The sequence below is a fragment of the Canis lupus genome, chromosome 26 (genome assembly GCF_048164855.1).
Source record: "Canis lupus baileyi chromosome 26, mCanLup2.hap1, whole genome shotgun sequence".
Lineage (NCBI taxonomy): Eukaryota > Metazoa > Chordata > Mammalia > Carnivora > Canidae > Canis > Canis lupus.
This window is the reverse complement of record NC_132863.1, coordinates 24,887,063-24,901,897: the sequence shown is the minus strand read 5'-3', so window position 1 is coordinate 24,901,897 and position 14,835 is coordinate 24,887,063. Positions and strand designations below refer to the sequence as shown.

The 14,835-nt window shown below is 39.3% G+C and overlaps 1 protein-coding gene and 1 long non-coding RNA gene across 10 annotated transcripts in view; one reads left to right on the top strand and one right to left on the bottom strand.

Annotated features, from left to right (window-relative positions):
- The window catches only part of CBFA2T2 (CBFA2/RUNX1 partner transcriptional co-repressor 2), a 146,365-nt gene that overhangs the window by 25,139 nt on the left and 106,391 nt on the right, over positions 1-14,835 (bottom strand). For all 9 annotated transcript variants that reach the window (XR_012018501.1, XM_072800609.1, XM_072800614.1 and 6 more), the window contains 4 exons: positions 10,978-11,219; positions 3,403-3,492; positions 2,022-2,203; positions 823-1,076 (listed from right to left, as the gene is read on the bottom strand). Coding sequence is in view for 8 of the 9 variants with exons in the window: in XM_072800609.1 (XP_072656710.1) it covers positions 823-1,076; positions 2,022-2,203; positions 3,403-3,492; positions 10,978-11,219 (768 nt within the window). In the remaining variant the exon portion in view is untranslated. The remainder of the gene's footprint in view (positions 1-822; positions 1,077-2,021; positions 2,204-3,402; positions 3,493-10,977; positions 11,220-14,835) is intronic.
- The window catches only part of LOC140618330 (uncharacterized), a 54,803-nt gene continuing 50,534 nt past the window's right edge, over positions 10,567-14,835 (top strand). The window contains exons 1-2 of the long non-coding RNA XR_012018503.1: positions 10,567-10,808; positions 10,915-11,021. This is a non-coding gene — a long non-coding RNA (uncharacterized lncRNA). The remainder of the gene's footprint in view (positions 10,809-10,914; positions 11,022-14,835) is intronic.

Here is a 14,835-nt window from a genome sequence, read left to right as displayed (position 1 = left end):
AAATGAAGAGAAAAACCAGGAAATTAACAGTTCTTTTGTTTTCTGTTCAGCAGTTACTCCAAAGAAGCCTATAGTAAACTTGTATGAGGATATCACAACAAGCTTTGTTCAAAACTGATCTTGGATAATGTTTGTTTGCCTTTTTGCTTCCTCTTAAATTTAATTGTCACTGATGATACATGTGCAAGGCATTCCAAACGTAGCAATGACCCAGCACAAGTAGTAGTATCATCTCCATTTTAAAAATTGAATAAACAAAGCTCAAAGAGCCTAAGCAACTTGCATAAAATCACACAGCTAGTTAGGATGCAGGGCCAAAATTTAAATTTAGATATGCCTTACCTCTTGACCTTCTGCTTTTAAGACCACATATCTCATCTTTTTTAATTTTAAAAACACTTTACTCTGAAATAAATCCACACTTACAGAAACACTACAAGAATAGTATAAAGACTTCTCATCCATCCTTCAAGCTGATTTCCCAAATGTTAATATTTTAGCTTATTTGTTTTAACATATTCTAGTTTTCTGTAACATTTGAAAATAAGTGATACCTCTTTATTCTTAATATTTTAATGTGTATTTCCTAAAATTTATTCAATTCTACTTCTATCATGTAAGAATAGCAACAAGTTATGAAGGGAGATCAATTTGAAATGAGATCACTACAACTCTAATATTTTTTTTAATGTATATTGTTTTATCTGATCAGTGGGGAAAAAAACACTGATTGTATCACTTTGCTTTTTATAACTGAATAGGAAAGAAACATAAAAATTCAATCTGAATTTAAACCACTACCATGCTGCTTATGTCACTTACTAAGATTGTGGTGTCTATCACGAACTTCACGATGTTCTAGCATCTTGTTGGGTTCACGATACAGATGTGAAGTTGCAATATCTTCTAAGGTGTAGTGTTGAAGAGGTGGAGGAGTAGGATGGAACTGGCCCCCAGGATTCATGAGGGGTACAGTGAGGGCAGGACTATGTCGGGGAGCAGGGCTGATGGTGCACACTCTCTTGGCGGGAGGCTCAGGAGGAATTGTATCTCTTTCAAAACTGTTCTCTTCCCTTCTGTAGAAGAACCAGAAGTACATATTTGAGCCCATCAAATAATGTTCACACAAACATGTCCTAAGCACTGACGTCGTGCTATATGCACTTTCACAAATAGGAACAATGGTGTGACATAAGGCATGACCTGAAATGTCTCCAGGCGCCAGGCAGATAAGAGAAATTGCTGATTTATTCCAGCATGAAATTAGAGGTCAAATCTATCCAAAACCAGACAGAAACATCTCAACTCCATGAAGCAAAGGAGAGATGATAGAATTTTCTTCTGTGATAGGATACAGAGGATTATGGGCTCAACTACCTTCAGTGATGTTTCAGGTCAAATGTGATGCTCTGGAGGACAGTTTTTGGAAAGAAACAATTCGTCATATTGGAGAAAAAAGGCTCACACAATGAATACACTTGCAAACTGGTACAGTTTCCAGTCATTTAGCTTCAATTTTCACACATTTTCCATTGTGTTAAAATATTGCTTCTTTGAATAACACTTTCAGACACTCATATTGGAATTTTCAGAATAAATTAAAAGGTGATTTACTAACAAGTATCAATTATTAATTGTTATATTTTATTATTAGATTTCACAAATTGGAAAAATGCTTTGGACCTTCTGTACTTCTTATGATTCTGGATTAGTAGACCCACAGAATGTGGAGAGTGGAGTAGAGTGGATTCTCTCACCAGGGATATAGAGTCATCTGAAGAGTTTTTGAAAAATACTTGTGCCTGGGGGGTATGCCTATAGATTTTATTTTTTAAGATTTTATTTGTTTTACACCTATAGATTTGAGAAACATTCTGCAGCCTAATGTTGGGGCAAAATAAATCTAACCTTAGAAATTAAGTCCATACCTATATATAACCACAGTAATCAAATTCTATCTTTCACAAAGGGGAAGCTCAGAGTAATTCCAGAAAAGGACAACAAAGCACTTCTCTGCTCACCTCTCTGGACTGGGCCTCTTTCCATTTCCATGAACTTCTATGAGCAGCTCTGAAGAGTCAGCAGGCGATGCAATACTTGTGTTGAGCAGAAGGTGTTCGTGCTGAGCCAGGTACTGGGATGGGGTCTGCTTGGCGGCTCGAGCGCAGTGCAGCAGTTCCCGCTGCAGCAGGGGCAGATTGGCCTTGAAAAGAAGAGGTATGGGCTGGAAAGCAGTTTTCCAGGTGTTGGGCCCTACACAACAGGGCTCGGCAAATGAAAAGGCCTATCTGAGCTCTCTCTCTCAAACAATAAAAAATCAAAAATAAATAAAATATTTTTATTTTATTTAAAGATTTCATTTATTTATTCATGAGAGACACACAGAGAGAGGCAGAGACATAGGCAGAGGGAAAAGCAGGCTCCCTACGGGAAGCCCAATGTGGAACTTGATCCCAGGACCCTGGGATCATGACCTGAGCCAAAGCCAGATGCTCAACCACTGAGCCACCCAGGTGCCCCCAAAATATTTTGTTTTTAAAGTAATCTCTATACCCAACATGGGGCTTGAACTTGCAACCCTAAGATCAAGAGATCTTACTCCACTAAGTCAGCGAGGCACCCCTCAAATATTTCCAAGGAAAAATAAATAGAAGACAAAGAGAATAATAATGTAGATGTGATAAAATATTAACACTTGCAGAATGTGACTGAAGATACAGTGTGGTATACAGGAATTTTCCTGTACCAGTTTTCAACTTTTGAGTACGAAATTATTTTCAAATAAAAGTTTTTTTAAAAGAGCATATTAGATATAAATTTAATACGGCCTTATTTCTCAGGTTGGTATAGCAATTCTGATCAATGCTTCCCAAAAGCTATGTTTTAGGGAACATGAATTCCAGAGGACATGATCAGAAGCTAGACTAACTAGGGTTGGGGAGACAGCAACATTGCCTTCTCACATGCTCTTCTGTCCTAAGGATAAGTGGGAAGTGTAAGGCTTCTCCTTTGTCTGACAGCCTCTTCTCAAAACACACACATTTCACCGCCACAAACAAAAGATTTAGTGTTCAATTACTTCCTCTGCTAAGAGCCCAATCTCCACACCGTCCCACAGTCACCTCCAGCCCATTCATTTGCGTGCTCCACCTGCTTCTGTGTGGTACCAGCAGTATCTATATGTGGACCACAACTCAAGGCTTTTGCAATTCTTATCTCTCCAAGTATATAAGTAAGGCTTATCTGCAGACTACATTCACATTTTTCTAGCAGACCTACGTAAAATAAAGATATGAAAATATGGCAAGTCACCCTGACTGAGATCATAGAATAGGGATCAGCAGCATATTTTGAGGAAATGTGAAACATAAATTATATCCAGGAATTATCTCATAAAATTACCTTGAGGAATGGAATCACAAAAGGACGAAGAGGAAAGTTTGTAGCCTCTTGAAGCTTGCAATGGAATTCTTCAATTGTTACTGTTGAGTTCTGAAAAGATAAATAATATTGTCAACTGCTAAAACCGGATACTGTTCTTCTTAATATAAATCTGATTGTGCAAACCATTTATTTTTATTCTTTTTAAAGATTTTATTTATTCATAGCGAAATAGAGAGAGAGAGGCAGAGACACAGGCAGAGGGAGAAGCAGGCCCCACGCAGGGAACCAGATGTGGGACTCCATCCTGGGTCTCCAGGATCACACCTCGGGCTGTAGGCGGCGCTAAACTGCTGCGCCACCAGGGCTGCCCAGATTGTGCTAAACCATTTAAATCAAGGAAAATGATAATTTCAAAAGCACTACTATAAACTGAGATCCCTCTCAAAGGTCAACCAAATTTTCTTTATGAAAAATCTGGTCTCATTAATTTTTTCTTTAGTACTCCAAATCTAAATTCTGCTCTACACTCAGCAGCTGGGAGTGCAGAGTAGGCTATTCCTTTCCACACTATTCATGAAGAGAGGCACATGGGTCCTTTGTATTGAGGAGTAGAGGGCAAGTCACCTCAGATACAGAAAACCAACACTACACTGTTCCTAGAAGGAATAATCCTGAATGAGTCTAGGATGTCAACTTCTTCATAGGCTCTGCCTTCCTCCTAACATCAGTTTCCTAAATATTATAAACAGGAAGTAAAGAAGAAGAAAGAAGAAGAAAGAAGAAAGAAGAAGAAAGAAGAAGAAAGAAGAAGAAGAAGAAACAAAGCAGAATAACGTGTGCCCTCTACCTTCGAATGGTCTGCTTATATATATTAGAGTACCTGGAAATAGACAAACATTGGGAAGATTTTAGTATTTCCAGTAAAGTTATTAGCACTTCACTTGTATTTTTTCAAAAGGGTAGCTTTTTTTTTTTTTTTTTTCCTTTTAAGTAGAGGCCATGTCCAGCATGGAGCCCAATGCGGGGCTTGAACTCACAACCCTGAGATCAAAACCTAAGCAAAGAACAAGAGTCAGACGCTTAACCAACTATAACACCCAGGTGCCCCAATAAAAGTCTAGCTTTATTTATTTTTATATTTTTAAAGATTTATTTATTTATTTATTTATTTATTCATTCACGATAGACATAGAGAGAGTGAGGCAGAGACACAGGAGGAGGGAGAAGCAGGCTCCATGCTGAGAGCCCGAAGTGGGACTTGATCCCGGGATTCCAGAATCAGGCCCTGGGCTAAAGGCAGGCGCTAAACTGCTGAGCCACCCAGGGATCACGAAAAGTCTAGCTTTAAATAGGATTCTCAGCTCTATTGCTAAGGAAAATATACAAATAAAAATATTTTCTTCAAAGTTCACAAAATATTTTTATTTAATTCCTTAAAACACAGTGTAAATAAAAAACAAAACAAATGTAAGCATTAATTTGAATTCTTACCTCCACGAAAGAACAACTACCACTACTAGGGATTTATTTTTATAAAATCACCAAGAGTTGAAAGATGTAACAAGTACCAAATGATTTACCAGCACAATATTGCTTCTTAACAGTATAGAAAACATATAGATCGACTACCAGGAAACTGCATTTAAAAATTATGGTACAGAGGTGCCCGGATGGTATAGTCAGTTAAACATTATTCTCTTGTTTTTGGCCGGCTTGGATCGTGATCTTGGGGTCATGAGATCAAGCCCTGCATCACATTCAGCATGGAATCTGCTTAAAACTCTTTTCTTCTGCCCCTCCTCACCGCTCTCTCTCCCTCAAATAAATGAATAAATCTTTAAAAAATTATGGTACAGTCATACATCAGGACATTAACAGAGGAGGGACAGATCTGTATGTATTAATAGGGAAAGGTGTCTATAACATACTGTTAAACGAAAAACCAGAAAAAGAACAGTAGGCTTTTCTATAAGCCATTTATGGAAACAACACACACACACATTTATATAGTCTTTTAAGTGTCTGGGAAGATGATTACAATAGCAGTTATTTCTGGATAGGAAATTATGTTTGACTTTCCAAATATATTAATATTCAGTAAAAATACATACTTTTTCCTGAAGGGAAATGTAACCATGTTAAATGAAAATATTTGAAGTTTACCTCATTTCACACCAAAATTCTTTATTTAAAAGATTTATTTATTTGTAAGAGAGAGAAAGAGCAGAACTCCACACTGAGTGCAGAGCACCACGTGGGCTTGATCTCACACTGAGATCTTGACCTGAGCTGAAACCAAGAGTTGGATGCTTAACAGACTGAGCCACACAGGTGCCTGCCCCACACCAAGATCCTTTTAAAATTTAACTGATTCCCTGATATGATATCTGTACAATGCAACCAAAGGTACTGCTAATCAGAAATATAAAGAAAGTGTAAAAGAACATGCTTTCTCTACTACAATGAATGTAATCAGGCCTGAAAAAGTAAACACAAATAGAGTAAATATATTGAAAAATATTTCTGAATGACTTTTAAATTTTCTTGTGGACAAAGAAGGGAAAGAATGAGGTGTGTGTAGCTAGAGAAATAGTGACTTAGGCTAAGAAACTCACTCAGGACAGGACTACATATACTGCAGATGCAAGGCAATCCTCTGAGAGAGATGATAAGCCACTATTAATGGAATAGTGCCATTATCTTTCCCTTTCCTTCAGTTATTTAAATAAGAGCATAGTTGTTTTTTTGTAAGAATTCATAGTGTAGCAGGAAAACAAACATTACAGTATTATCAAGACAGAAGTGAGCAGGAGACTACTGGGACACGGAGAAGACATGCTGAAATCAAACTTGGGAGGACAAAGAAGGCTTTAAAGATGACAGGGAGATGAATGTAAAATGTTGAGGGATCTGGTCTCTGGATCACAAGGGCAACATCCCAGATGAGCTCCCAAATGTTGTGCCCAAGACTGCCAATCCGAGAAACCACCAAGGAGCCGACACTGATGCAAGTACACAAGGATTTATTTACAAGCTCGAGCTTGGGTCCAAGTATACTCCACACAGCAGAGCAGAGGCTTGAACCCCAAAGTGGGTTACAGTTTTTATGGGCTGGTCTAGGGGATTTTCAGAATGGGTGGAGGAATTTTTTCCATTCCAATATGGGGGAAAGGGTGGGGGAGTTTCTAAAGATCTGATATGGGATTCTCTACTGAGGGCATTCTGAGCTTTATTGTCTTTCCGATATGGGATTCCCTCCCTGCCTAGGATATTCTGCAGTTTTTCCTGTAAAGTTCAGCTCTTATTCCCAGGGGCCTAAGATGACTATACTTGTGCTAATGCTAAACTTGAGGTGCAATGGCCTTAATTTTTCTTGGCATCCACATTCAACACCTAAAATGGTCTTAGAAGATAAGGGGTATAGATAGGCCAACAACTAACATTTCTTTTACCTTTTAAGAGATAAATATGATCATAGGAAGTTGTAAAAACAGTACAGAAAGGTTCTCCCATAGGTTAAGTTTTCTGTAACTACAGTGCAGTATCACAAGGGAATAAACATTGATGAAACTGTGTATAGTTCTATATCACTTTAGTGTACATGTGTATTCCATGTAATCACCACTGCAGTCAAGATACAGAACTATAGAGGGGGCGCCTGGATGGCTCAGACAGTTAAGCATCTGCCTCCGGCTCAGGTCATGGTCTCAGGGTCCTGGGATTGAGCCCTGCATCAGGCTCCCTGCTCAGTGGGGAGTCTGCTTCTCCCTCTCCCGCTGCTGCTCCCTGTGCTGGTTCTCACTCACTCACTCACTCTCACTGTCAAATAAATAAATAAAATCTTAAAAAAAAAAAAAAAAGATACAAAAGTATAGAAACCTTATCTGCCTTTATGCTCTCTGGTTTAGAATATAATTGTCTTCAACACTTCCTTTAAATATACAGACAGTGATATCACACAATGTTAAAACTTTTGCTTCAACTACCATAGTTTAGAAAACTTAAGCAAAGCCAAGTCTATTGTATCGGCTTTTATTTTTGCTCTTTCCATTTTTCTTTCATCTACTATGGTATTTTAAGATTTCTTCTTTTGTAATTTTCTTTCTGCTTCTGAGAGGGACTTCTTTTAGCCACTCTTTTAGGGGAGGTCTGCCTAGAGGCAACTTCTCTTAGTTTCACTTCATCTGAGAATATTTTGATTGTTCCAGAAGTATATTTTTGATAAATGTAAGATTCTGAGTTGACAGTTTTCTTTCAGCACTTAAAAAAAAAAAATGCCACTGGCCCTGGAATTTTTCCTCTATAGGCAAGAGGTTTTTCCCTCTTGGCTTTTAAGATTTTTTTTTTAAATCTTTTTAAGGGGAGCAGGGAATCTTGTTTAAGGTCTATGTTGCTTTTTTGAATCTGCAGATTTAGGTCTTTTGTCAAATTTGGGCAAATTCAATCATTATTTCAGCGTCATACTTCTGTCACATTGTGACTCAGATCTTCTGTTATGTTCCTTTAGGTCTCTGAGGTTCTGTTGATTTTTTAAGTCACTTTCTCCCTGTTGTTCAGAATAGGTCATTTTTCCTGTTGTTTTTCCTCTCCATTCTACTGTTGAGTTCATTGCTGCTTTTAATATATCATTTTCTAAAATATTTTTTAAAGATTTTATTCATTTATTCATAAAATGAATAAAATGACACACAGGGAGAGAAAGAGAGAGAGACAGGCAGAGACACAGGCAAAGGGAGAAACAGGCTCCACGCAGGAAGCCCGATGCAGGACTTGATCACAGGACCCCAGGATCACCCCCTGGGCCGAAGGCAGGCACCAAAACCGCTGAGCCACCCGGGATCCCTAAGTTGGTAAATTTTGTTTTGTGTATTTTTACCCTCTACTAATGACATCATTGGAAAAAAAAATTTAACCCAAGCATGGCCATTTAAAGTAGATAATTGGGGGGAATCCCTGGGTGGCTCAGCAGTTTAACACCTGCCTTCAGCCCACGGCCTGATTCTAGGGTCCTGAGACTGAGTCCGCATCAGGCTTCCTGCATAGAGCCTGCTTCTCTCTCTGCCTGTGACTCTGCCTCTGTGTGTGTGTGTGTGTCTGTCTCTAATGAATAAATAAATAAAATCTTAAAAAAAAATAAAGTAGATAATTGGATAATTGGGTATGTCTACATATAAACAATTCTATACTAAAAAAAGATTAACTTTTTTGTTTTTAAGATTTTATTTATTCATGAGAGACACAGAAAGAGGCAGAGAGAGAGGCAGAGACAGGAAAAGCAGGCTCCATGCAAGGAGCCCGATATGGGACTCAATCCCGGGACTTCGGGATCATGCCGAGTCGATGGCAGACGCTCAGCCCTTGAGCCACTCAGGCATTACAAAAGATAAACTTTTTTTTGGCAAATGAGGTCTGTCATTTTTTTCTTTTACTTTTAAGTTACGTTCAAACATAGACTTCACTTAATCCTGCTAGAATTGGTATGACATTCTGAGGTCTGTTTTGCTTCCAATTATGTTCAAACTCATTTTGACATATAAAAGGCCAATTTAATTAGTCTAGATCTAATAGTACAAAATTTGACCAAAAAACACCATTTTCCCACCAAAGCAAAAATTAAAAACTTTCCTAACTGGTAAAGTATCTCACTGTGCCTAACCTGTTTTTGCAAACAATAAACACTGACTTTCCTTCTAGGAATCTGAAATTTCAGTAGGTGCTGGCAAACATGCCAATGTAGCCAGACTCTAGTAAAGACCTTGGGTGCTAAGTCTCTCAAACGCTTCCCTAAGCAAAACCATCACACATATATTGTTGAATTTTCATTGCTGGTGAAAGAATGAGCTCAGTGTGACCATTCATGAGAGAAAGAGCATAAGGAAGCCTGCAGATGGATTCATCTAGATTCCAACAGTATCTCTTTCCTTTAAGATCCTGCTGTGTAACCTTATGCTTCTGTAATAAATTTTACTTGTGAGCACAACTGTATGCCAAGTCCTATGAATTCATTTAAGAAATCTCAAAAACCTGGGGGTAGAATTGGGGTGCTCTGACTGCTTCAAAATGCAAACGACTCAAAAGTCTATCGAGAGCAAAAAGTATAAATTGTGGAATATTCCTACAAGAAAAGATTATATAGCAATGAAAATGAATAACTGACAACTCTAAAATACAAAAGGGATTGAATCTGAAATGAGGAAAAGTCATTTATTATATTTTGCCTTTTATGAAAGTTTTTTATTCAACGCTAACTCTGAGAAGTCAGGCAGCCTGGGTGGCTCAGCAGTTTAGCAACTGCCTTCGGACCAAGGCATGATCCTGGAGACCCGATATCGAGTCCCATGTTGGGCTCCCTGCATGGAGCCTGTTTCTCCGTCTGCCTGTGTCTCTGCCTCTCTGTCTCTCACGAATAAATAAATAAAATCTTTAAAAAAAAATTAAGGAAAAAAAGACTTCTCAGTCTTTTTTAAGATTTTATTTATTTATTCATGATAGACATAGCGAGAGAAAGAGAGAGAGAGCCCGACGCAAGACTCGATCTTGGGACTCCAGGATCACGCCCTGGGCCAAAGGCAAGTCCTAAACCGCTGAGCCACCCAGGGATCCCCCGAGAAGTCTTTTAAAGTAGCAGTTCTTCAATCTATGTGGGAAGATGGAAGAGGAAAAGATTTGCATGGACATTTTGGAGAATGAGGTTATGGATACCTGCCTATACTTTGCCAGGATCTGCTACAGCCCTGATTTTGAGAAACTGAAGCCTGAGTACCTGGAGGTGCTCCCTGAGTACCTGGTTTATAACATCCTTGATGTACTGCATATATTCGAATCCAAGTGCTTGGAGGCATTCCCAAATCTGAAGGACTTCATGGCTCACTTTGAGGGCTTAAAGAAGATGTCTGCTAGCTGCTTCCTCCCAGGCCCTCTGTTTCTAAAGATTGCTGTGTGGGGCAATAAGTAGGGCCTACATGAGAAGTTGCCAACAAGGACCCAGAGCTGTGCTTGCTGTGTATTCTTTAACAGCTTGTCTTGCTTCTTTGTCCTCTGTTACATTCCTTTGTCTCCATGAAATACTATCGGCCCCCTTTTATCCTTCAACGCTGTTTTCATCTAGGCCCTTGTTACATCAGCTCTCCACTTCAGATTTCCTCCCCACTAGTGTTATCTTTCTAGGCCATTATTGCCTGAGTGGTTGCTTCACTTACAGGAGCTGGACTGGACTCCTGCCCTGTAGATCTCAGCCCTGAGCTCCCCAGCCCAGCCCTGAAGCCTCTTATGGTCTGATGTGCGGCCTGGCTCCCCAGGGTGGTCCCAATCCAGCCCTGTCTGACCCCTGAATCACTCCTGAGGAAAAAAAAAAACTACCTCAGTGTTTAGAGAAATTCAAAGCTGCTTACTGGAATTATATCAACACCATAAGAAACAATAAGGTAAAACATTCTATATTTGTTTCTTTAATAAACATTGTTATCCATAAGTGAAATACAAGTTATATAAAAACGGTATTAGTCTCTAGATTTTGCCATGTTGTTACAGGTTTGCTGGCTTGAGTTCTGAGCCACATATTCAAGTAGCTGTGGACAGTGATGTTGTACTTACCACCAGTGCTAGAACAAGAGTCCGCACCTTCTCCCCAATCTCAGGTGAGATGTCATTGCCGAACTGTTGCAGAGTGGTAAGGAAGCGTTTCAATTTGCTGAGCTGCCGAGCACCACAAGTGGCTGGCAATTGTTGATTTGTTAGTGCAGATGATGTGGAAGAGGCAGGACCATTGCTGAATCTCTGTGGCGGTGATGGGGCACCATTCAGGGTAGGAGGAGAATGGTTGATGCCATTGCTTACTAAAAGAAAGCCAAAATGAAAGATTCTGTTTAGGTACAAAACACATGGATCTTTATTAATTTCTTCTTGTTTGAATTAACTATCGTTTATTCACTTGGAATTTTGTAAAACACATATTTAAAGTTTATAAGGGGATGCCCGGGTGGCTCGGTGGTTGAGCATTTGCCTTTGGCTCAGAGAGTGATCCTGGAGTCCTGGGATGGAGTCCCACATCGGGCTCCCTGTAGGTAGCCTGCTTCTCCCTCTGCCTATGTCTCTGCCTCTCTCTGTCTCTCTCATGAATAAATAAAATCTTTAAAAAAAAAGAGTTTAAAGGCAGCCCTGGTGGCGCAGAGGTTTGGCGCTGCCTGCAGCCTGGGGTGTGATCCTGGAGACCGGGATCAAGTCCCACATCGGGCTCCCTGCATGGAGCCTGCTTCTCCCTCTGCCTGTGTCTCTGCCTTTCTCTCTCTGTGTCTATCAATAAATAAATAAAATCTTAAATAAAATAAAATAAAACCTTTAAAAAAAGAGTTTATAAGAAATTCTTTCTGCTCTCAATTAGACTACTACATAGTGAGACATTACTAGGTAAAAAATAACAAAATAACAAAGACTAAGTAAAACAATAGTATGGAGTTCTATAAGAACAAGGAGAAGGGGTTATCTAACTACAGTTGCAGTGGGCAGGGATAGGTAGTATTAAGATTTCTTGCAACAGGTACTGCATGAGATGAGTCTGGTAGAACACATATTTCCTGACTGGACACACATCTTGCACAAATTTTTTGTCTTCCATCTCTGCCTAATCTTAGGGGTCCAAAGAAATAAAACGGTCAGTTACAATGTAGCATGTGAAGGGACCATCAGAAAACAATTCTGTTAAAGTGAAAAATGTTTTTTCTTTCGTTCTTTTTTTTTTTTGAGAAATGTTTTCTCTAGGCTATAGATTTAATGACCTATTCCTGCAATAAGGTATATATCTCTTGGACCATTCAGAGTAATTGTGCCCATCAGTTTCTCCTTGCCCCAACAATGCTATATTACTGCTGCCAAATTCTTGGTTACTCAATAAAGACACTATACAGGACATACCAATTCTTTATTTCTGCTCAAATAATACATGTGGTTACCTGCAGTTTTCCTATTTTCCCATTGTTCTTAGTTATTTGTTGCTAGATTTAAATTAATTTGAAATACCATCCTAGGGATCCCTGGGTGGCGCAGCGGGTTGGCGCCTGCCTTTGGCCCAGGGCGCGATCCTGGAGACCCGGGATCGAATCCCACGTCGGGCTCCCGGTGCATGGAGCCTGCTTCTCTCTCTGCCTGTGTCTCTGCCCCTCTCTCTCTCTCTGTGACTATCATGAATAAATAAATAAAATCTTTAAAAAAAAAAAAAAAAAAAAAAAGAAATACCATCCTAAAGTTAAGTTCTTGGAGGTATTAAGTAAAAATCTCTTTTTTCACTGAACAGTGAAATAAAACTAGCTGGTACTAAGTGTCAGTAGATTTTCATTCAATCATACACAGGCTTGAAAGTCTAGGAAGGAAGGGGATCCCTGGGTGGCTGAGTGGTTTAGCGCCGACTTCACCCCAGGGTGTGATCTTGGAGTCCCGGGATCAAGTCCTACCTCGGGCTCCCTGCATGGAGCCGGCTTTTCCCTCTGCCTATGTCTGTGCCTCCCTCCCCCTCTCTCTCTCTTTCTCTCTGTGTCTCTCTCATGAATAAATAAATAAAATCTTAAAAAAAAAAAAAAAAAAAAGAAAGTCTAGGAAGGTAAAACTACAACAGATATCTAAAAACAAACATTGGAGATCCCTGGGTGGCTCAGCAGTTAAATGCCTGCATTTGGCCCAGGGCGTGATCCTGGAGTTCCAGGATTAGGTCCCGGGATTGGATCCCATGTCAGGCTCCCTGCATGAAGCCTGCTTCTCCCTCTGCCTGTGTCTCTGCCTCTCTTTCATGAATAAATAAATAAAATCTTTAAAAATAAAAATAAAAACAGAAACAGTTTAAATCAGGTCTTATAACAAATTTAGAGAGTGCAATTCTTTAATCTTAACTTAGAAAACTGACATTTACTTATATTGGGCTCAATGCCAAGACATTAACCATGAAAAATCTTTCACTTCCCTCTTCTTCCTCCAAGCCAGTCATATTCAGTCAGCCATACTGTTCCTACTTTTTGACTAACCCTGATGCAAACGTGATCTGGCAAACTCTTCCTCATCCTATTTATGCTTGGATATCACCTGTATTAAGAAGCACTTTTTAAAAAAATATTTTATGTATTTATTCATGAGAGACACACACACACACAGAGAGAGAGAGAGAGAGAGAGAGAGAGAGAGAGGCAGAGACACAGGCAGAGGGAGAAGCAGGCTCCATAAAGGGAGCCCGACATGGAACTTGATCCCGGGCCTCCAGGATCATGCCCTGGGCTGAAGGCAGACACTCAATCGCTGAGCCACCCAGGCGTCCCAGAAATACAATTTTTAAAAGGATATAAAACTTCATTTCATTCACTCTGGCTCAGACTGCTGCAGCTACCACTCATTCAATATCAAATGTTTTGGAAATATAATAATAATCAAACCTTCTGTAAAGCTGTACTTCCTAGACCCTTCTCTTACCTTTTAAAATAATAAAAATGAAAACCACAAATGTTTGAGTAAAGATAGTTGTGTAAACTTATGTAATGATATTTAAATAAGAAAATGCATATGGCACCTAGCACAGTGCTCTGACGCACTGTGGGCTCTCTACAAATAGCAAGCATGTTCTGCTTTACAAGATAAAATATCTGTAAGAGTCAACATGTACTGGAGGTATATCATGGGCACAGAATGGCAGAAAAACTAAGATTAAAATCTAGACTTGTATGTATGTATGTTTAGATTTTACATTAGGTTTTCTTCTGATTTTTGTCTGTCTGTTTAAGTCAGTCTGTTACATACGACTGACTGTAGAGTTAGAGGGTTTCTGAAAATTCAACTTTAGTAAATATTACCAACTTTCTCATACTCAAACAATGTATGGAGTGTTCAGGTAACTCCACACATGCCCACCAAAACTTGGAATTCTTTTCCATTTTGAACATTCTTGTAGGTGTATAAGGTATTCCCATTGGGTTTTACTTTGTATTTCCTTGGTAACTAGTAAGGCTGAACATCTATTATATACTTACTAGCTAATGTGATTCTTATGGACTGAATTATGTCCCCCACAAATTCCTATGTTGTAATCCTAATCCCCGGTACCTCAGAATGTGATTGTATTTGGAGATAGAGCCTTTGAAGGTTAAGTGAGATCATGTGGGTGGTCCCTAATCTAATAGGACTACTGTCCTTATGAGAAAAGGAAAGGACAGCTGGTACACATAACCACAGAGGCAAGGACATGGGAGGACACAGCAGGAAGGCTGGCTATCTGTAAGCCAAGGAAAGAGGTCTCAGAAGAAACCAAACCTGCTTACACCTTGATCTTGGACTTCTATGCTTTAAACTGTGAAAAAATAAATTTCTGTTGTTTAAGCCACTCAGTCTGTGGTATTTAGTTGTGGTAGCCCCAGAAAACCTAACACAATACTCATTCTCTTACATAAAGAGCCTTACTGGGGCGCCTGGGTGGCTCAG